Consider the following 18,390-nt stretch of genomic DNA (forward strand, 5'->3'; position numbering starts at 1 on the left):
ACAGCAATCACTTACATAGAGTGTTTGGTCTGAAACACGGGTCTGTCAGTCACTCCGCTCTGCTATGAGCCGAAGAGAAAACATTTATCGTATCCTACAGTTTTTATCCAATGAGGAGAGAGAACGGCATGCAGGGCTGTGTGTGCAGCCAAGGAACGCCGTGAATGTGGCGACGTAGGGACGAGGAGTGTTTGGTGCGTTCAAGGAAACTCGTGTTTTTCCGACCTGTGAAGTCGTACCAGTTCGATCTGGTACGCGTTCACGGGTCGGAAGTTACGAGTGGCCGTTATAGTGACTTTCACCGGTAAAACAGGTCGGAAAAACACGAGTGGGTTGCCTGGAACGCTACAAAGTCGTAAGTTGTGACTTGAAGCTGTAATTTACGATTTCAAAAGCCTGCCTGGAACGCAGCATTAGCGAAAACGACCGGACCACTTACTTCTGCTTTAAAAAAGATATAAGTTAACATATAAAATCCAAAACAATGTGAATGCCAAAAAAAACCCTCCAGGGGCTTGTAGGGTGGCATTCTCCGACTACAGTTCTAAGCTAATGAGCATACTTTTGTGAGGTACAAAAGTCGTTCATACATAATAAATACAAACATGGTTTAACATGATTTAACATTGTACAATGCAATACAAAAAGCTTGATAAACATATGATAAGAAATATAAAATAATCCCAGTTTAGATAGGCAGACCATGTGGAAAGTATTGGCTGGTTAGCAGGAGAGACTTTAGTGCTCTCCTAAATTGTTGTAAAGATAAATCAAAAAAAATGTACAGGTAATAAATTCCATATTCTTGGTCCACGATAAAGTATACAGAACTGTGATTGAGAGGTACAGCAATATTGGGTTCTAAGGTGACAAGAGTTACGTGTGGAATAGGTGTGAAATTGATAGTTGTATGCAAATATATAATGAAAAGATGGTGGAAGGAGTTTTTTTAGGGAACCATAAACAAATAAACCAATCTGAAGATGATTCACTTGATAAACACTGAGGATACCCGACTGAAGGAATAGAGGCTGTGAAGAATGTCTTTGATAAGCACAGCTTATTATTTTTACTGCTCTTTTCTGAAGCTGGTATATGGGCTTGAGCTTAGTTTGGTAAGTGCTGGCCCAAATGATGTTACAATAATTTATATATGGATAAACCATTGCATAATATAACATAATGGCAACCTCAGTGTTGATCAGGAGACGAATTTAACTAAGTATTCCAATGCTTTTGGCCATCTTGGCCATTAGTAGCTGTTATTAAGTAAATATCTTTGCATCCAACAACAAGCAACATAACTTACGTCATATGAAATGCGGCATTCAGGAACATCAGCCACATAAAAAGTCGCTCACGCCGCTGCTTTGGGAAATATTGCATTTAGATTAGCGGATTTAGGCAATCGACCCTCTTGTGGATTAACATTAGCAGCACAACAAAAACTATAGTGTTCAATAAACCCTTGCTCCAATCATATCTCTTACTTGAGTGAACGCATGAGTTTTTATTAACAACATAGTTTATGACATTAATGTAAAGGCGGGCATCGCACAGAGAAAGGTCTGCAGTGATATTTTAATATAATTTTATATTTGTTCAACGTAAATGAAAAACTACAATATTACACTTAATGTGGTAGACATTACGCCATTAAAGAGCCTCGTTTTAAGCACAGCTGTGATTGAATCGACAATTTTCCCATTTGCCCTGAACGCAACACACTCTCGTCACTTTTTTTAGTCTGCGGCCGCCATTTTGCTTTAGTCTGAGTCCGGCAGCAGCAGTCAACGAAGCGGGACGGGGTTTTCCTACATTACACAACTTTTATAACCTTTTAAAATCTGAAACTGGTAATTAACACCACATACTTTATTTACACAACACGTTCACGCTCTAACATGTAGTGTTAGGATACAAAACCCAATATTAGTGTGATTACGATTACGAAACAGACAGCCGTCTAAATGTCGAGCTAATGCTAACGATAAAGGTCGAGAGAAGCTGTTGGTTCAGTTAGGCCTCTTGTTTTTAGCATGAGCTTGAATTACCCGAAATCGCACGAGGTTTGTATGATAATAAGTAACTAAAACGTGACTCGTCGTGTCACACGTTTGAAAACTGAAAGTAAGTTAGATAGTTAGCCAGGCTGACCACCAGTTTAGTTAGATAACGTTAAGCCATACGTGAGTCGAGTATTAGCCGTCAGTCACTGCTAAGCTAGCAGTCGCTCGTTAGTCGTGATGGGTGGGCTTCCTTTGTTTTATAGTTTACAGTAAGTGACCGTTGATCAGCCATAACACTGTGACCACTGACAACAAGTGATGTGGGTATCTATGATCATCTCGTAACAACGATAACTGTCAGTAATTGGGATACATTAGGCAGCAGGCGGGTATTTAAGTTAGCCCTCCACGTTTGTGCGTCGAGAGCACGCAGGACTGACAAGAGGAAGGATTTTTTTTTCTGTGACTTTGACGAGGGCTATAAATTGTGATGGCTGGAAGACTTGGTCAGATCAGCTTTAAAACAGCGGGTCTTTGTTGGATGTTTTCGATCCCACCAAAAGTGGCCCAAAGAAGGACAACCGATGAACCGGCGGCAAGACAAGACAGTGGTCGACTACGGTTAATTGACGTGGGTGGGTGGGGGGCGAAATGTGAAAGATAGCCCACGTTGTCTGATGCTGGTTCTAACAGAAAGATGTCACATCACACAGTGCATCGCAGCTTGCCTGCAAATGGGACTGAGTGAGTAGTTAAAGAGTTGCCCCCCCACGCTGAGTGAGCAATGGACATGTGATCAGATCTCTGGAGGTGGTCTGGTCTGTTGCATCACGTTTTCTTTTGATCACGTGGATGGACAGGTGCGTGTGTGGGTTGTTGTCGTGTTTAATACCTGAAGGGGAGATGATCAGGAGGCACACACACCTTGAAAGGTCTTGTGTGTCGTGGTCCAATAGGTCAGAAAATGTTTTGGCGGTAATAAGGGGACCTACAAAATATTAGGCAGGTGGTCATAATGTTATGGCTGATTGGTGCATATGGCTAGGCTATTTGTTTTACTTGTAATGTAAGTAAGTACTTGGGTATTATTATTATTATTTTTTGTATTATACTTTTTTGTACATGTTTAAGATGGATGACAGACTTGTTCCTCAAGCTGATCGTCATTACTGAACAAGGGAGGGCCTCTGTCTCCGGAAAATAGTTATTTTAAGTTTTGTCTATTCTGGATTAGATAGTTGAAACACACACACATGGTTTAATTATGAACCTTTTTGACATTGAGGCTGTGTACTGACATAGATAGATCCCTCTTGAAATCAAAGTTCAATTTGTTCTGGAGTCAGTGTTGGAAGCTTATTTGTGTCATGATGCTGTATCTATGTGTGGAAATGTCCAGTTGTCTCTTTTGTACTTGTGCACAAATGTCTGTCTCCTAATAACCCTTTTTCAGTTCCCTGGCCAGTGTTTTTGATTGGTTTGTAGGTATAAAATCATCCTCTTGGCACTTTGTGGGAATCCCTGGATATGGAAATCTCCCCTCTTCCCCCACGAGAATACATTGGCAGAGGATTTTTTTTTCTTCAGCATTGGTAATCAACAGCTGAAAATCTCTTGAAGCTTCAGTTTCCTGCCCAGTTTTTTTCTCCTGCCATCGGCCTAGTTGTGCAAAATCCCACCAAGCCAAAGAAGAAGCTGAGGATTTTTTCCCCCCCAAACCCACCCACCCACATTTGTCCTCTTTTTGCCACACCACTAAGCATTTTTGGATCTGTTTTTTTTTCCCTTTTCTGGCTTTTATAGTCCCCGTTCATTTCTTTTATTAGTTCAGTTCATTAAAAAAAAAAAAAAAAAAAAAATCCCTAAAAGACTCTATTGTACCCACCATCAGTAGTATTTAGCTGTCTGGCGGAGATAAAGATGTCTCAGAGAAGGAGAATGTCATAGGAAGACAAGTGTCTCTGGGCGACCCACCTCCCTTTTCCTCTTATCTCACGGATCAAGTGTTCCTTCAGGACTCCATACCACCAAGGAGACACCCTGCCAGCACTGCGCACCAGAGGGAGAGACAACTTCTCAGCCACCTCAGGTATACCTGGCAATAAGACCAACACAAATTCACCTTTTAAAGATAAGGATGTTCTATCAACTTGCAGTTATTTAAAGCAGAAGTAAGCGATATTTCTGTGTTAATATAAGTCTTAAATGGTTATATCTTCCGACAGCAATCACTTACATAGAGTGTTTGGACCGAAACACGGGTCTGTCAGTCACTCTGCTCTGCTCTGAGCCGAGGAGAAAACTTTTCTCGTATCCTACAAGTTTTATCCAATGAGGAGAGAGAACGGCATGAAGGACTGTGTGTGCAGCCAAGGGATGCGCCTGAATGTGGTGACGTAGGGACGAGGACCAATTGATAGCTTTCAGTGACGTCACTTCCCAGGGACCTGGCGGTCAAAAGCAACATTCCAAAGTGGCCCCGCAATGGACTTTCTATGGACAAACAACCGAGTAATGACTTAAATCATCTGCCAGCAGCCGAGAAAGAAAGATATAAAAACAGCTTTGAAGTTTTGGGCACTTGTGACCCATATTCAACACCAGCTGCTGTATACCAGCTATTTAAAATGACCAGTTCCCTGCCGAAGCTCGAGTTGGGCGATGTTTACATTTACCTGGTGGAGAATCCATCATCCTCCACCGCTTGCAACCAATATTTCCGGTGTTATGGCTCAACTGGTGTCTGATTAAAAGCCCCATTTTGTAGTTTTTTGATCTTAAAACAATGTTTCTGAACTCATTGAAGTGGTAGAAATGTACCTGTAACTTTCCTGTGTGGGAACACCGTCATACCACCACACTCCGCTGAGCTCCACAGTCTGAGCTCCAGCCCACTGAGCCCAGGCTCCCTGCTCCTCTCACCCACAAACCAGAGCCCTTAGCTGGGCTGCACGGTGACCAGCTGCCCCCCCTTTACCCCCGGAGCTTTGCTACGCACCGCTACCGACGGCAACGATGACGGCGGTCCGATAGCAGCGGGACCGGCGGCGGCGGCGGCGATGGTAACCCGGCGGGACCGCCCGCCACCGGACACGGCAACAGCACCGCCCGCGGTGGCAGCGACACGGTAACGGGGGTCGGGACCGACCGCGGCGCGGCGAGGACGATGTTGTTATTGTATTTTCAGAGTGTTTTCCATTAGTTCGTAACTTTAACATGACAGGCTTTGTCATAGTGCAGTGTTGTGCAGAGTGAGAGTAGTGTGGCGCTGACTGACTGTAGATTGCCTGAACAGGTTCACTCACAGAAGCATATGGCTGCAGTAACATGTGAACTGCGGCTTGATTTGTGAATTTGTGACAAATCTGCGGACGGAAGTGCAGCACAGCTGTTGTTCGGTACGGTAACCAGTTAAATCAGACACCAGTTGGGCCATAACACCGGTATTTTTGAAGCAGCAGGGAGCAGCGTGTGTTTTTCTGCCTTGTCCTAAGCCGCGGACAGCGGGGAAGTGGATTGTTTTGACCGCCAGGGGGGCGTTCCATACGGGCCGTGACGTCACATGAAAGCTATCAATAGATCCATGACGAGGGCGGTGGCTGCTAACTCCATCGGCTGACAAGACGTTATGGTGCGTTCAGGGCAGCCCGTAACTCGTGTTTTTCCGACCTGTGAAGTCGTACCAGTTCGATCTGGTACGACTTCACGGGTCAGAAGTTACGAGTGGCCGTTATAGTGACTTTCACAGGTAAAACAGGTCGGAAAAACACGAGTGGGTTGCCTGGAACGCTACAAAGTCGTAAGTCGTGACTTGAAGCTGTAATTTACGGTTTCAAAAGCCTGCCTAGAACGCAGCATTAGCCAAAACGACCGGATCGCTTACTTCTGCTTTAACTAAAAAGGAAATTAAATCAGATTATTTTACTGGTCATTTTGGCCCTTCCCATATAAATATACTGTAGATCAGTGATTTGTAAAGCAGGTAATTGTACTAGGATTTAAAAGTTCCCCAGTCAGGTGTGATGTGAGACCAGGTTAAGCACAACCTGTTCCACCAAGAGCCGGTGTGGCTGGCTGCAGGTTCTTCTTTCCGACCAAGCAGCAGCAGCAGCACACCAGACTCGAGTCATTTAATCAACTGTGGTCTCAGTCGTCAGACAGTTGATTGGTCAGACTGTGTGCTCTTGATTGGTTGGAACAAAGACCTTCAGTCACACGGCTCTTTGAGGAATGGTTTGCACATGCCTGACATAGACGTTACGGCCATAAACAGTCACATTGAGGACACTGACATTTGTCCAGTGTTGCTGTTGACCAGCTGTGAAATCTCGACGGAATTGGTGTCACCCAAATCATCACAGTGATGTCTTGTAAAGGTAGCGCATTCATAAGTTAATGGTTGTTTTTTAATTTTTGACTCCTGATTGTGTACAAAGCTCAGAAATAGGTCTAATTTTTTTAGACTGCGCATTGTGGAAAAAAACAAAACAATAGGCTCTCTCTTATGTAAGTGATTAATTCCAAATGTTCAAGCAGGAACGTGTTGACACATAACAGGCTTATTTTGTAATAACTGTATGTGTGCAGACATGTTCATATTTCTCTTTCTTTTTTTTTAAAGTATATTTTTGGGGCTTTTTTCGCCTTTATTGGATAGGAGAGTCGAGAGAGACAGGAAATAGGAGGCAGAGAGGGGGGGAACGACATGCAGGACAGGATCTGATGTGTTTCTGTGCCGTGTTGACAGGGAGTGTCCCGTTGATCCTGCCGAGAACCATCCGCTGGGTTTAAAGATTGTAACCTCATCACCTCCGCCACACTAGACGCCTACCAGCATTACCATGACCAACCATGGAGACGACTGCTACTTCTTTTACTATTCCACCTGCACTAAAGTAAGAAGTCTGAAAAGAAAGCATATCGTTTTGAAGCTCTACACACACACACAAATTACAAAACAAAACGACATTTTATTCTGTAAAACTTCATTTAAAGACATAGAATTTTTTGACATGAAATGGTAAATGATAATCAAAGCCAGTGCATCTACAGTAATCATACATGTGCAATGTCTTTATTATTGTTTTTTTTTTTTTTTGGGTCACCTGAAAAATAATATTAATGGTTCTCATGTATCCTGCAGGGAGACAGCTGTCCATTCAGACACTGTGAGGCAGCTATGGGCAATGAGACAGTCTGCAACCTGTGGCAGGAAGGACGCTGCTTTCGAACCATCTGCAAATTCCGCCACATGGAAATCACAGTAAGCTGAAGTTAAACATTAGTTTAAAACTGTGAAGAGAAAAGTCGGAACAATATTTTTCCTCCTTTTGAATTCAGTTGTGCTGGTGCATTCATGTATTAGGGACACTTTTTATGGACTTGGATTAGATATGTGGTGTTAACATTCTGTGTGTCCTGTGTGTCTGAACAGAAAAACCGAAAGGAGATCCCTTGTTACTGGGAGAACCAACCAGCCGGCTGCCAGAAACATCACTGTGCCTTCCAGCATGAAAAGGCCCGCTACATCGATGGCATTTACTTCCCTCCTGACAGAGGTGAGCGGGCTTCTCTTACACATAATATTAAAAATGCTGAGTTGAAGATAATTGACCTATGGCTAAGCCACGCCCCCAAACACGATGAGCCAATCACAGTGCGCATAGCTAGCCCATACACTCGGACATTCTCTGCTTCCACGTCCATTGAAATGCATTGCAGTTAGTCAGTTTTCATTCATTTTTATATGTTTTTTCTTGACATTTTAAGTTTAAAATGGTCAAACGGTGTGCATGGGGTACATGCAACTCCCACACTAGGTATCCCGAGTGGCTGGGCGACGGGGTGTATTTTTTTTTACCTTTCCCAAGCCACATCTCAACCGAGAGAAGTGTCTGCTCTGGATAAAGTTATGCAGTAGACCACAACACCAACTAAACCTGGATAAACTTAACAAGGATGTCTACATCTGTTCTAAGTCAAGTCAACAACGTATTTGAGGCAACATATTGTGAGAGATGTTTGGATGTTAGCCAGTATCACAACTAAGCATAAAGCCCGCTAGCTTAATGCTAACGTATAATGCAAAACTCCATAGACAGGCTAACAGAAGTTAGCCCGTCGCTATCAGCGTTTCGCGGCAAACGGCAGCCATAGCAGTAAAGTTAAGTTTTGGTGACTTCGAGGTGATATTTAATCTTTCTGTCTCCAAAAACCATCAATTGCCTCCTGTGAAATGTCTCCTACTGTGGCGGCTGTTGCCATAGCAACTGTCACCGAATGTTGACTGTTTGTCCGAGTGAGTGGAGGGGGCGGGGCTTAGCCAGAGGTCAATTGATATATTTGTCTAAATATGAACGGCTGTAATGATAATCAGCAATGATAATCTTCCAGGTCTAAACAAGAATGAGGAACAGCCACTTGAGGAGCCAGCCCCTGCACCCGCTGCCCCTCTCCCCACTGCAGCTAATCCTCAGCTCAGAGGAGTCATAAAGACAGAAACTCAGGAGCCCGTTCCAAGCCCCACCCACCCACCAGTGGTGATTAATCCAGCTGATGATGACGAGGATGAAGATGGTGAGCTGGATTGAATCTCAAAAAGAACTTTCTCCCCGGTCTTACAATTCAGTGTGAACCTTCCTTCCTCAGGTTGACTGACTTCTTCCCACTGGTCTAAAACACTTGTGTCTTTCTGTTTCCAGACCAGTTCTCAGAAGAGGGAGACACTTCTCCTCGAAAGCTATCGAAATTAGGTGAGACAGGAACCAAACACAACACATGATTTGTCATAATTTGCGACTGAAGATGTAACACTTCAAATCTGGGCAACCTTTATCGATTTGACTGTGACAATGTCTTTTTTCCTTGGCAGACGGCTCACTGAATTTCGGAGTGAGCACCTTGGAGGAGATCCGCCTGAGGAAGGCCCTGAAGGCCAGCATGAGGAGGGCTGGTTACCCCGTCCAGAGTGGAGTCACCTCAGCCAGTGGAGAGAAAGAAAACATCCAGTCCTTTTTCCGACCAGCAACCTATGAGGCCGGAGAAGGTAAAGAAAACAAAAACAAATCAGGAACTTCTGAGGGGTTAAGATACACACGTCTGGGTCTTTCATCCTAGATTCTGCTAATTTACTAGTTTCATGTTATGTCTTGTGGGTAATTTTAGTCTGAATTTATTTATTTATTTATTTAAAGGACAATTCCAGGCGAATTCAACTCGGGGGTGTATTTTCATATCATTTTAGGTTTAAAAGAATGAATCTGAAGATTTTCAGTTTAATCGCTCCTGTTTTGCGGTAGTTGCGTCTGTCCCCGCGTCGCCACGGCAGCAATGAATGGGAGTGGATGTAAGTTCCGCTGTTTAGGCTGTTTACAGCCCTCAAAGCCGCAGCTTTTTTCCACAGACAGCGTCAGATGGAGACTCAAACATGCACCGAGAAGTTTATTTACTTCAAGCAAGTCGACATGTTTGTAAAACTAGATCTAATTCAAAGTCTCCCGGAGTCTCGCGCGAGCCCGAAGTCGCAGTGTTGGTGTGTTCAGGTGCAGTCGGAGCTACCGCTTGTGTCATAAACACAGGAATATCAACTCTTTACTTGCTTCAAGTAAAAAAAACTTCTCGGCGCATGTTTGAGTAGCCACCTGACGCTGTCTGTGGAAAAAAATGTACACTTGAAGCAAGTAAAGAGTTGATATTCCTGTGTTTATGACACAAGCGGTAGCTCCGACTGCACCTGAACACACCAGCACTGCAACTTCGGGCTCGCGCGAGACTCCGGGAGACTTTGAATTAGATCTAGTTTTACAAACATGTCGGCTTGCTTGAAGTAAATAAACTTCTCGGTGCATGTTTGAGTCTCCATCTGACGCTGTCTGTGGAAAAAAATTGCGGCTTTGAGGGCTGGAAACAGCCTAAACAGCGGAACTTACATCCACTCCCATTCATTGCTGCCGTGGCGACGCGGGGACAGACACAACTACCGCAAAACAGGAGCAATTAAACTGAAAATCTTCAGATTCATTCTTTTAGACCTAAAATGATAGGAAAATACACCCCCGAGTTGAATTAGCCTGGAATTGTCCTTTAAGTGTGTGAATTGACACCTCTAAATAAATGTAAGTGCCTGAAGGTTTCATGGTAGTATGACAGTCAGCTAGACTCTTTATCACAATAGAATTCACTTCGTTACAGTGAAAATATCTCAGTCGTGTTGGTTTTGCTCTGGGGAAACATGGGTTTCTGGTGGTGGTGCCATGTTCTCGTCCAGTCTGTGACTCCTCTACTCCTCTTTACCCAGGCTCACTCGTTTTTGAAGAAACTGGGAGACCAAGAGGCAGCGTGGCTCAGCGGCTCGGAAGGAAGATACCTGTCACTGGTAAAATGTGTACTCTAGTCACAAATGAACATACATTTTTAACATTTTGAGCTTATCAACACATCCTAGCCGTCACTCCTAATGATGACGATTGTGACTTATTTTTTGCCATAGATGTTAAAAGCGGGGAGGGGGGCGTGCTGAAAAGGAGTTTGGCCGCTCGTCTGGGCGGCGTTGTGGACGAGGAAGAGGAGCCTCCCCAGAAAGGTGAGTTCTGTCAAATGCCAGAACCAGACCAGCTCAGATGTTCTTCACTCTGCATCACCTGCAGCCTGTTGTCAGGAATAAATCTTTATATTTAAACCGTTTCTCTCCTTTTTTGTAGCTCTGAAGCCTGTTAGGGAAAGACTTGGATTGCCTGCTGCTGCTCACGTTGCTCCCACTAACCCAAGTAAGCAGTTTGAAAATCAGGAGAGGTTACCTTGATTTCAATCAATCACTTTAAACAATCTACCTTCCATTCTACCCTGAAAAGTTTTAGCATCTATTTTTGTGGTGTTGAAATGTGGAATAGACTAGATGAGGATATAAAAATGTGCAATAACTTTTACAATTTAAAAGTAAGTACAAACATACACTCTTGGACAGCTATAAAGAACTTGACAGCTAATTTTACTCTTTTTATTTATAATCATGGTCTTATTTCATATTAAAGCAATATGTTTTTAATCTTCTGAATTGTATGGAACTACAGATGTACTGTATGACATGAATCACAATGTGGCGGGGGGGCTGAACTTGATAAGCTTTGCTTCCTTCAGCCCCTTCTCAAACTTGCACAGTATCATTATTGTTTTGTTTCTTGTTACATAGATTGTTTGTCTTTTGATGTGCTTGTTTGAGACAAATAAAAATCAAATCAAATCAAATCAAAAAAAATAAATAAATCAAAAATCAAAATGATCACGCACTGTGAGTAAAAACGTTTCACTTTTCCCAACAGCTGAAAGCGAAGTGGAGACAAATAAAGAACCGGAGCAGATCCGCATCAAAACCCTGGAAGAGATCAGACAGGAGAAGGCAGCAAAGTCTCAGTCCTGGAGCCAGAGTGACGGCCCCTCGCGGCCGGAGCCCGAAAACACCAAAAGCGTCGCTACGAAAGCCACCAGAGGCGCTAAGCGAGCCATCACCATCAGAGACGAATCAGTCGGCCGTGTCAAAACGTTCTCCGAGATCCTTCGAGCCAAGAAGAAGAGGCAGGAGGAGGAGGAGGAGGAGGAGGAGCAGGAGCCGAAGCCGAAGCACAGCCCTAAGAGAGCGAAGCAAGCCGGAGAGAAAACTCCAGACAGGAACCAGGCAGAGGCGAACGCAGCAGGTCCAGGTCCCGAGGCCACAAAAGCCGGGCGGGTTCGAGTGAAGACGCTGGAGGAGATCCGCAGGGAGAAGGCGGCGCGGCTACAGGCTCAGCAGACCGCCGAGCCCGAGGGCAAGAAGAGCTCCGATGCCGAGGAGAACGGTGCTAAGAAGCCCCGCCTGCTGCGCGTTAACAAGCCGGCTCCTCAAAGTAAGACAGCAGTTATCATAGGGCTGCACGATTATGGCCAAAATGATAATCACGATATTGAAATCACGATTATTAATCACGATTATAGCTACATTATGTTAGATAAAACATGTTTTTATTGCACTTTCTATTTGAAACAAACAATATGTGAACAAAGCTTTCAGTTCAAAATAAAACGTAAAATAAAAATAAATAATAAAATAAAATTGACCCAAGACAAAGGGCTAGCGAAAAAAAAAAGGCAATTGCAGAGTGCAGAGGTGTCATTCTGTACAGTAGCCCACAGATACTTGTGTAAAAAACAAAAAAACAAAAAATAAATCTGGTAGAAGTAGCTGCTGATTCAACTCCTTTACTCAAATAAAAGTAAGAAAGTACAGGCTCTACAGGCGCTTGATTTGATGCAGCACAGCCCGTTTTTTAATATGTTAATATCGTGACGATCATCTTAATTTAATCGTGGCAGCCAAAATCGTGATCATGATTAAAATTCGATTAATTGTGCAGCCCTAAGTTATCATGACACTCTTCACACAGCATAGTTGTTGTTAGTTTTACAGTATACATTGACAAAGATTCTGAATTTGTTCAATCACCATGTAGAGTTTAAAACAAGACTTTTATGTCGGCAGGTAACGTCACCACGGACAAAGAGAAGAAAACTCAAGCTGCTGCCCCTAAGGTGAGACACTGCAGCGTTGGCTGTTAAAGGGATAGTTCAACATTTTGGCAAATTGGCCCATTGCCATAATCGCTATAGTCATAGCAGTAGGTTCGTTACCTTTAATTGTCGGTGTAAGCTATTTTTAGAACAGTGGAGCGGAGCAACAGGCTGCTCAGGGCTATGCTATGGAGGCTAAGGGAATTTCTTGGTTTTCCTCATCAAACTCATCAAATACACAATCCAACAACTCCAAAAGGCTGTCGTGGACAAGTTGTGACCTGCACATTCACCACGCTATGAGATAATAACACAACGTTACGAAACGGAGCCGTTTTAGAGGTAAATTCATGCAAAATACAGAGTCTGCGTTGCTGAAGGACAGTTTTTTAGCAAGCATCATCTGTTTTACCTGTATTTACCTCGATAACGGCTCCGTTTCGTAACGTTTCATCATTATCTCATAGCGTGGTGAATGTGCAGGTCACAACTTGTCCACAAAAGCGTTTTGGAGTTGTTGGATAGTGTATTTGATGAGTTTGATGAGGGAAACCAAGAAATTCCCTTAGCCTCCGTAGCGTAGCTCTGAGCAGCTCGCCGCTCTGCTCCTCCATTCTAAAAATAGCTTACACCGACAAATAAAGGTAACGAACCTACTGCTATGACTATAGCGATTATGGCAATGGGCCAATTTGCCAAAATGTTGAACTATCCCTTTAACTTAGCTTTCCCTTCTGTGAACTGTGAGTGATGTTAATTTCACGTCTGTGTTCTTGTAGACCGTCCCGGCCGCCAGTTACAACGTCAAGGTCAAAACCTTCGAGGAGATCATGCGTGAGAAACGCCTTCGTAAACAGGAGATGGAGGAGCAGGATAAAACCTCCGCCGAAGGAGAGCCGCCTCAGAAGACCAACGCCCCCGACAACGACAGCCTCACATCGTCAGGCTCTTCATCGCCTTCCTCCACTACTCAGAACCCCGACACTACCCCCTCCTCCTCCTCCCTGAGGCTCCCTCTTCGTAAGCTGGTCAAATCCAAGGCAGCGTCACCTACGAATAACACTGCTCTCGCTCGCACGACACAGAGCCCCAGCAGCTCCAGGGAGGCGTCAGACAAGACCACAAGAAACTCTGCACTGTCGCCAGCCAAGCAGAGCAGAGCGACTCCTAGGGGTCTCCCTGCAGAGACCCCGGCCGCTGAAAGAACACTGAACAATCAGAAGAAGTCCCCCGAACACACTGCAGACACCAAAGGTACCTCTTTGAGAATACTTCAGACCCATTTCATACAGTCGTTGTCCTTCAGTAACATTGTTACGCAACTGAAATTAGAAACCCGTCACATAGATGTTTGGCTGTGAGATTCATAGAGACTGGATTGGCTTCACACAGGGTTTCCTTCTTTCTTTAGACTCTGTTTGGCCAATCAAAAAACATAACAAACATTGGGTTTTTGTTGGCAACGGAAAAGGGTCAGATGTTGGTGGGTTAGGTCAGCCTGCTGTCAGACCTGTCATTTGTCCAGAACGATGCTGTTACACTTTGCACCAGGATGACAGAGTGAACAGCTTCAAAATGAGTTTGAAGAATCTCTGGTTGTAGCGTCTCACAAAGAGACTCCAACACTTTTACAGGAGCATCAATGTGATGGGGTGAGACGGGATAATTCTGTTTTTACTAATTTGCAAGACAGCGACCAGCTCTTTCTCTCCTGAGTCTGTGCATGTGACGACACTGCTCCTCGTAGTTGTGATTGTCCTCAGTTCAAACAGAAAGACAAACTAGACTGGCAGTGGAAACGGGGCCAATCTGCTTTTATAAGTGGGTTTACTCGGGTTCAAAAAAATCCTTCTACCTGATGATTTTTGAGGAAAAGGGGATTATGTGAAAGCATCCATCAAGTCTTCAGCATGAAAACCATGAAGTGCTCTTTTCTTTTCCTTCCATAGCCTCAAACCTTTGCTTCTTTTTCAGTGAGACCCAAACTCAATGTGAAGCCCTCAGTCATGAAACCTGCGGTGCAGATGAAACCAGGTCAGAAGAGACGAGGAGCCGAACGATCTGCCGTCGCTGCTGTCAAACCTCTGAACAGCGCCTCCACAGAGCTGGAGGAGCCGCTGCAGGAGAGGATGTGCGGAGACGGACAGGTGGGCAGGACACACCGGGCCATTACAATCTACCTGCAGTTCACTGAACTGTCATCTATTCTTAAAGGACAATTCCAGGCGAATTCAACTCGGGGGTGTATTTTCATATCATTTTAGGTCTAAAAGAAGGAATCTGAAGATTTTCAGTTTAATCGCTCCTGTTTTGCGGTAGTTGCGTCTGTCCCCGCATCGCCACGGCAGCAATGAATGGGAGTGGATGTAAGTTCTGCTGTTTAGGCTGTTTACATCCCTCAAAGCCGCAATTTTTTTCCACAGACAGCGTCAGATGGCGACTCAAACATGCACCAAGAAGTTTATTTACTTCAAGCAAGCCGACATGTTTGTAAAACTAGATCTAATTCAAAGTCTCCCGGAGTCTCGCGCGAGCCCGAAGTTGCAGTGCTGGTGTGTTCAGGTGCAGTTGGAGCTACCGCTTGTGTCATAAACACAGGAATATCAACTCTTTACTTGCTTGAAGTGTACATTTTTTTCCACAGACAGCGTCAGGTGGCTACTCAAACATGCACCGAGAAGTTTTTTTTACTTGAAGCAAGTAAAGAGTTGATATTCCTGTGTTTATGACACAAACGGTAGCTTTTCCCACTGCACCTGAACACACCGAGCACAGCAACTGGGTCTCGCGCGAGACTCCGGGAGACTTTGAATTACATCTAGTTTTACAAACATGTCGGCTTGCTTGAAGTAAATAAACTTCTCGGTGCATGTTTGAGTCTCCATCTGACGCTGTCTGTGGGAAAAAATTGCGGCTTTGAGGGCTGGAAACAGCCTAAACAGCAGAACTTACATCCACTCCCATTCATTGCTGCCGTGGCGATGCGGGGACAGACGCAACTACCGCAAAACAGGAGCGATTAAACTGAAAATCTTCAGATTCCTTCTTTTAGACCTAAAATGATAGGAAAATACACCCCCGAGTTGAATTCGCCTGGAATTGTCCTTTAATTGTGATGTAAAAATCATCCAGACTCATTCTGATGTGGTCAATAACCGGGGGCTTTGTCATCAGGCGTTCCCGTCCTCCAGTGCAGAGGCTCAGCTGAGCTCTGCTGTTCCCCACAGTCCCAGCTCCCTGCTGGACTCAGGAACCAGCTCCAGCCCGGTGGGAGAGGAGCTGCAGACCGTTCCTGTCTTCAAACAGAGTGTGAGCCTGAGCCAGGAGCCCAGCCCGTCCGTCACTGCGGCTACTGCCAGAGAAGCCTGTGCAGTCCCCCAAAGGTAAAGACACAGGGTTCAACAGAAGTTTTCAAAATAGACGCCAACTTAAACACAGATATGTGAAGGCTAGTCTGGGGAGTGATGTATTGAATTAAAAATTAAAAATAAAACAAACTGATTGTCTATATATATTATGTATATATCACAAATGTGTTGTGGTTTATGTTGACTGTAGTTTATTACTGGTGAATTCCAGTCCAAATATAAGGAATGCACTAATATACATGAGTATTTAAAGCAGAAGTAAGCGATATTTTTGTGTTAATATCTTCCGACAGCAATCACTTACATAGAGTGTTTGGTCTGAAACACGGGTCTGTCAGTCACTCTGCTCTGCTCTGAGCCGAGGAGAAAACTTTTCTCGTATCCTACAAGTTTTATCCAATGAGGAGAGAGAACGGCATGCAGGGCTGTGTGTGCAGCCAAGGGATGCGCCTGAATGTGGCGACGTAGGGACGAGGACTGTTATGGTGCGTTCAAGGCAACCCATAACTCGTGTTCGTACCAGTACCAGTTCGATCTGGTACGACTTCACGGGTCAGAAGTTACGAGTGGCCGTTATAGTGACTTTCACCGGTAAAACAGGTCGGAAAAACACGAGTGGGTTGCCTGGAACGCTACAAAGTCGTAAGTCGTGACTTGAAGCTGTAATTTACGGTTTCAAAAGCCTGCCTGGAACGCAGCATTAGCCAAAACGACCGGATCGCTTACTTCTGCTTTAATTTCACAACACTATGAATGTGTAAAATCAAATATAGTCAAAATATAACTACATTACTCATTGTTTACACAAAATATTTCAAGTATCTGTTAATGTATGACCAATTCTTAATCCCCAGGGGAAGTGTTTGAAATATTCAGAAATATACAAGAACTTGTGTCAGTGTTTCCACACAATCTTCATTCAGCTTTTAGGAGAAAAAAAAGAATGAACTGTCAGTCCATCACAGCATGAATAACGAGCCTGTTCTGTTCTTGTCCCGTCAGCCCTGTACTGAAGAGTCCCACCTCTCTGAAGACGCGGAGACAGAGCGCAGGCGTCCCCCGCACCACCTCCACCTCCAGCGCCGCCGCCGCCTCCACCTCGGCCGTGGACGACTTCGAGGAGCTGATGAACGAGTTCACCGACGACCATCTGGAAGAGGACGTGGACCCCGGCATCGGAGAGGACGACCTGCTGCAGGAACTTTCAGAGATGATCGACAGCTGAGGGGGCTCCCATCGAAGCACAATCAAAACCCCCACCTCCCATTTCTCTCTCTCCCACAACCATGTCCAGTGATTGTGAAGAAGACCTTCATCCAGTTATCTACCATGGAGTGTTTCAAAGACATATTTTCTTTAAGCTTTTTGTTCAGTGTCTCATATATACAATCCTTTTTTTGTTTCCTGCTCACATGATCAATTGATGATATTTAACATCACTGTCCGATATCATGAGACTGTCAAGAATTCCTGGATGATGTTAAATGTTGAGAATGATGAACCTCCTTTTTAGAGAGAAGTTAATGTTTGTATATTGAGAACGCAAAGGGAAGAGTAAGCTGAATATAGACACAATGATTAATTGACAGTATCCTGATTCCTGCCCCCAAATACTTATGTTTTGGATTTATAACTTTTCCCATTTTATGTCATTTAAATGTTTTATTTTAATGAATTTCCTAAATCCATCTGTCACATAGACGTGGATGTCGTCTTATCCATCAGGTACATGTGGTTTGTAGAGTTTTCCACTCAGATCTTCTGGAGTGCACCTTCTGCCTGTGATTGTCCCTCTCTCTTGTTTTTATAATGTTTGACTGAAATGTGTATTTTTTTAACCAGTTCTTTTATTCAGTGGACAAACTTTGAAACACCTGGTCTGGGACAAATGTTAAACCGCTCTCTGGTCTTTGTTTATGAACACCTCAGGGACTATTTCTGATATTTCTACTACAACTACAACACTGTATTTCATTTCAACAAAGCTGTCTTTGGTTGTGATGGGTTTTCTTTCATGTTCACATTGGTTTATCAATGTGGTCTGAGAAAAGTAGTTTTTTTCATCTTAATGTGTTTGATCTGTCCTAACCTTTTCATTGTTTCAAGTCGCTTGTACAAAATGCTGTGTAAATAAAAATGCTTTTAATGACCAGCCGGGTCAGTCATTGACTGGTGCTTTAGAGGCCCGTATTCCTAAAGATGAATCCTCTCAGAGAGCTCCTAACTTAACCTAAAAATTCCTAGCAAGGAGTCTTGGCTTAGGAGTGATTCCACCACACTCTCAGAGAACTCTGAGCAAGGAGTGGACAGAAACTCCTATCTTAGTGAGGAGCCGTTGCTAGGTATGAGTCATCATTTCAAACGCTGTGATTGGTTGATCCTAAAAGTTAGATAAAGAGCACCCGCCCCATGTGTTGAGGCTATAGTCCTCACTGCAGGTGGTCCTCCTGCATGTCTTTCTGCCTCCCATTTCC

At 44.1% G+C, this 18,390-nt stretch overlaps 1 protein-coding gene across 2 annotated transcripts; it reads left to right on the top strand.

The window, feature by feature from the left end:
• Positions 1 to 1,773: 1,773 nt before the first annotated feature.
• Positions 1,774 to 18,066, top strand: zc3h11a (zinc finger CCCH-type containing 11A). Of its 2 annotated transcripts, none has more exons than XM_085776598.1 (17): positions 1,774 to 1,856; positions 4,025 to 4,098; positions 6,757 to 6,904; positions 7,153 to 7,272; positions 7,444 to 7,567; positions 8,403 to 8,585; positions 8,711 to 8,761; positions 8,881 to 9,054; positions 10,306 to 10,383; positions 10,498 to 10,590; positions 10,709 to 10,774; positions 11,327 to 11,887; positions 12,517 to 12,569; positions 13,328 to 13,802; positions 14,523 to 14,695; positions 15,723 to 15,931; positions 16,919 to 18,066. In XM_085776598.1, exons 3-17 carry the CDS (start codon positions 6,851 to 6,853, stop codon positions 17,139 to 17,141), a joined length of 2,637 nt encoding a protein of 878 aa, XP_085632724.1. In that variant the 5' UTR covers positions 1,774 to 1,856; positions 4,025 to 4,098; positions 6,757 to 6,850; the 3' UTR covers positions 17,142 to 18,066. The 2 variants fall into 2 exon arrangements, with proteins under 2 accessions (XP_085632724.1, XP_085632725.1); XM_085776599.1 differs by having other exon boundaries at positions 12,520 to 12,569.
• Positions 18,067 to 18,390: the final 324 nt, after the last annotated feature.

Source organism: Trachurus japonicus, chromosome 5, assembly GCF_045865225.1.
Source record: "Trachurus japonicus isolate A0001 chromosome 5, Traja_1.0".
Taxonomy (NCBI): Eukaryota; Metazoa; Chordata; class Actinopteri; order Carangiformes; family Carangidae; genus Trachurus; species Trachurus japonicus.

Coding starts and splice junctions, on each gene's coding strand:
- zc3h11a (XM_085776598.1), top strand. CDS start 6,851: ATGACCAACCATGGAGACGACTGCTACTTCTTTTACTATTCCACCTGC. Junction 10,384..10,497: donor AAGGAAGATACCTGTCACTG/GTAAAATGTGTA, acceptor TTTTTGCCATAG/ATGTTAAAAGCGGGGAGGGG. Junction 10,775..11,326: donor CGTTGCTCCCACTAACCCAA/GTAAGCAGTTTG, acceptor TTTTCCCAACAG/CTGAAAGCGAAGTGGAGACA.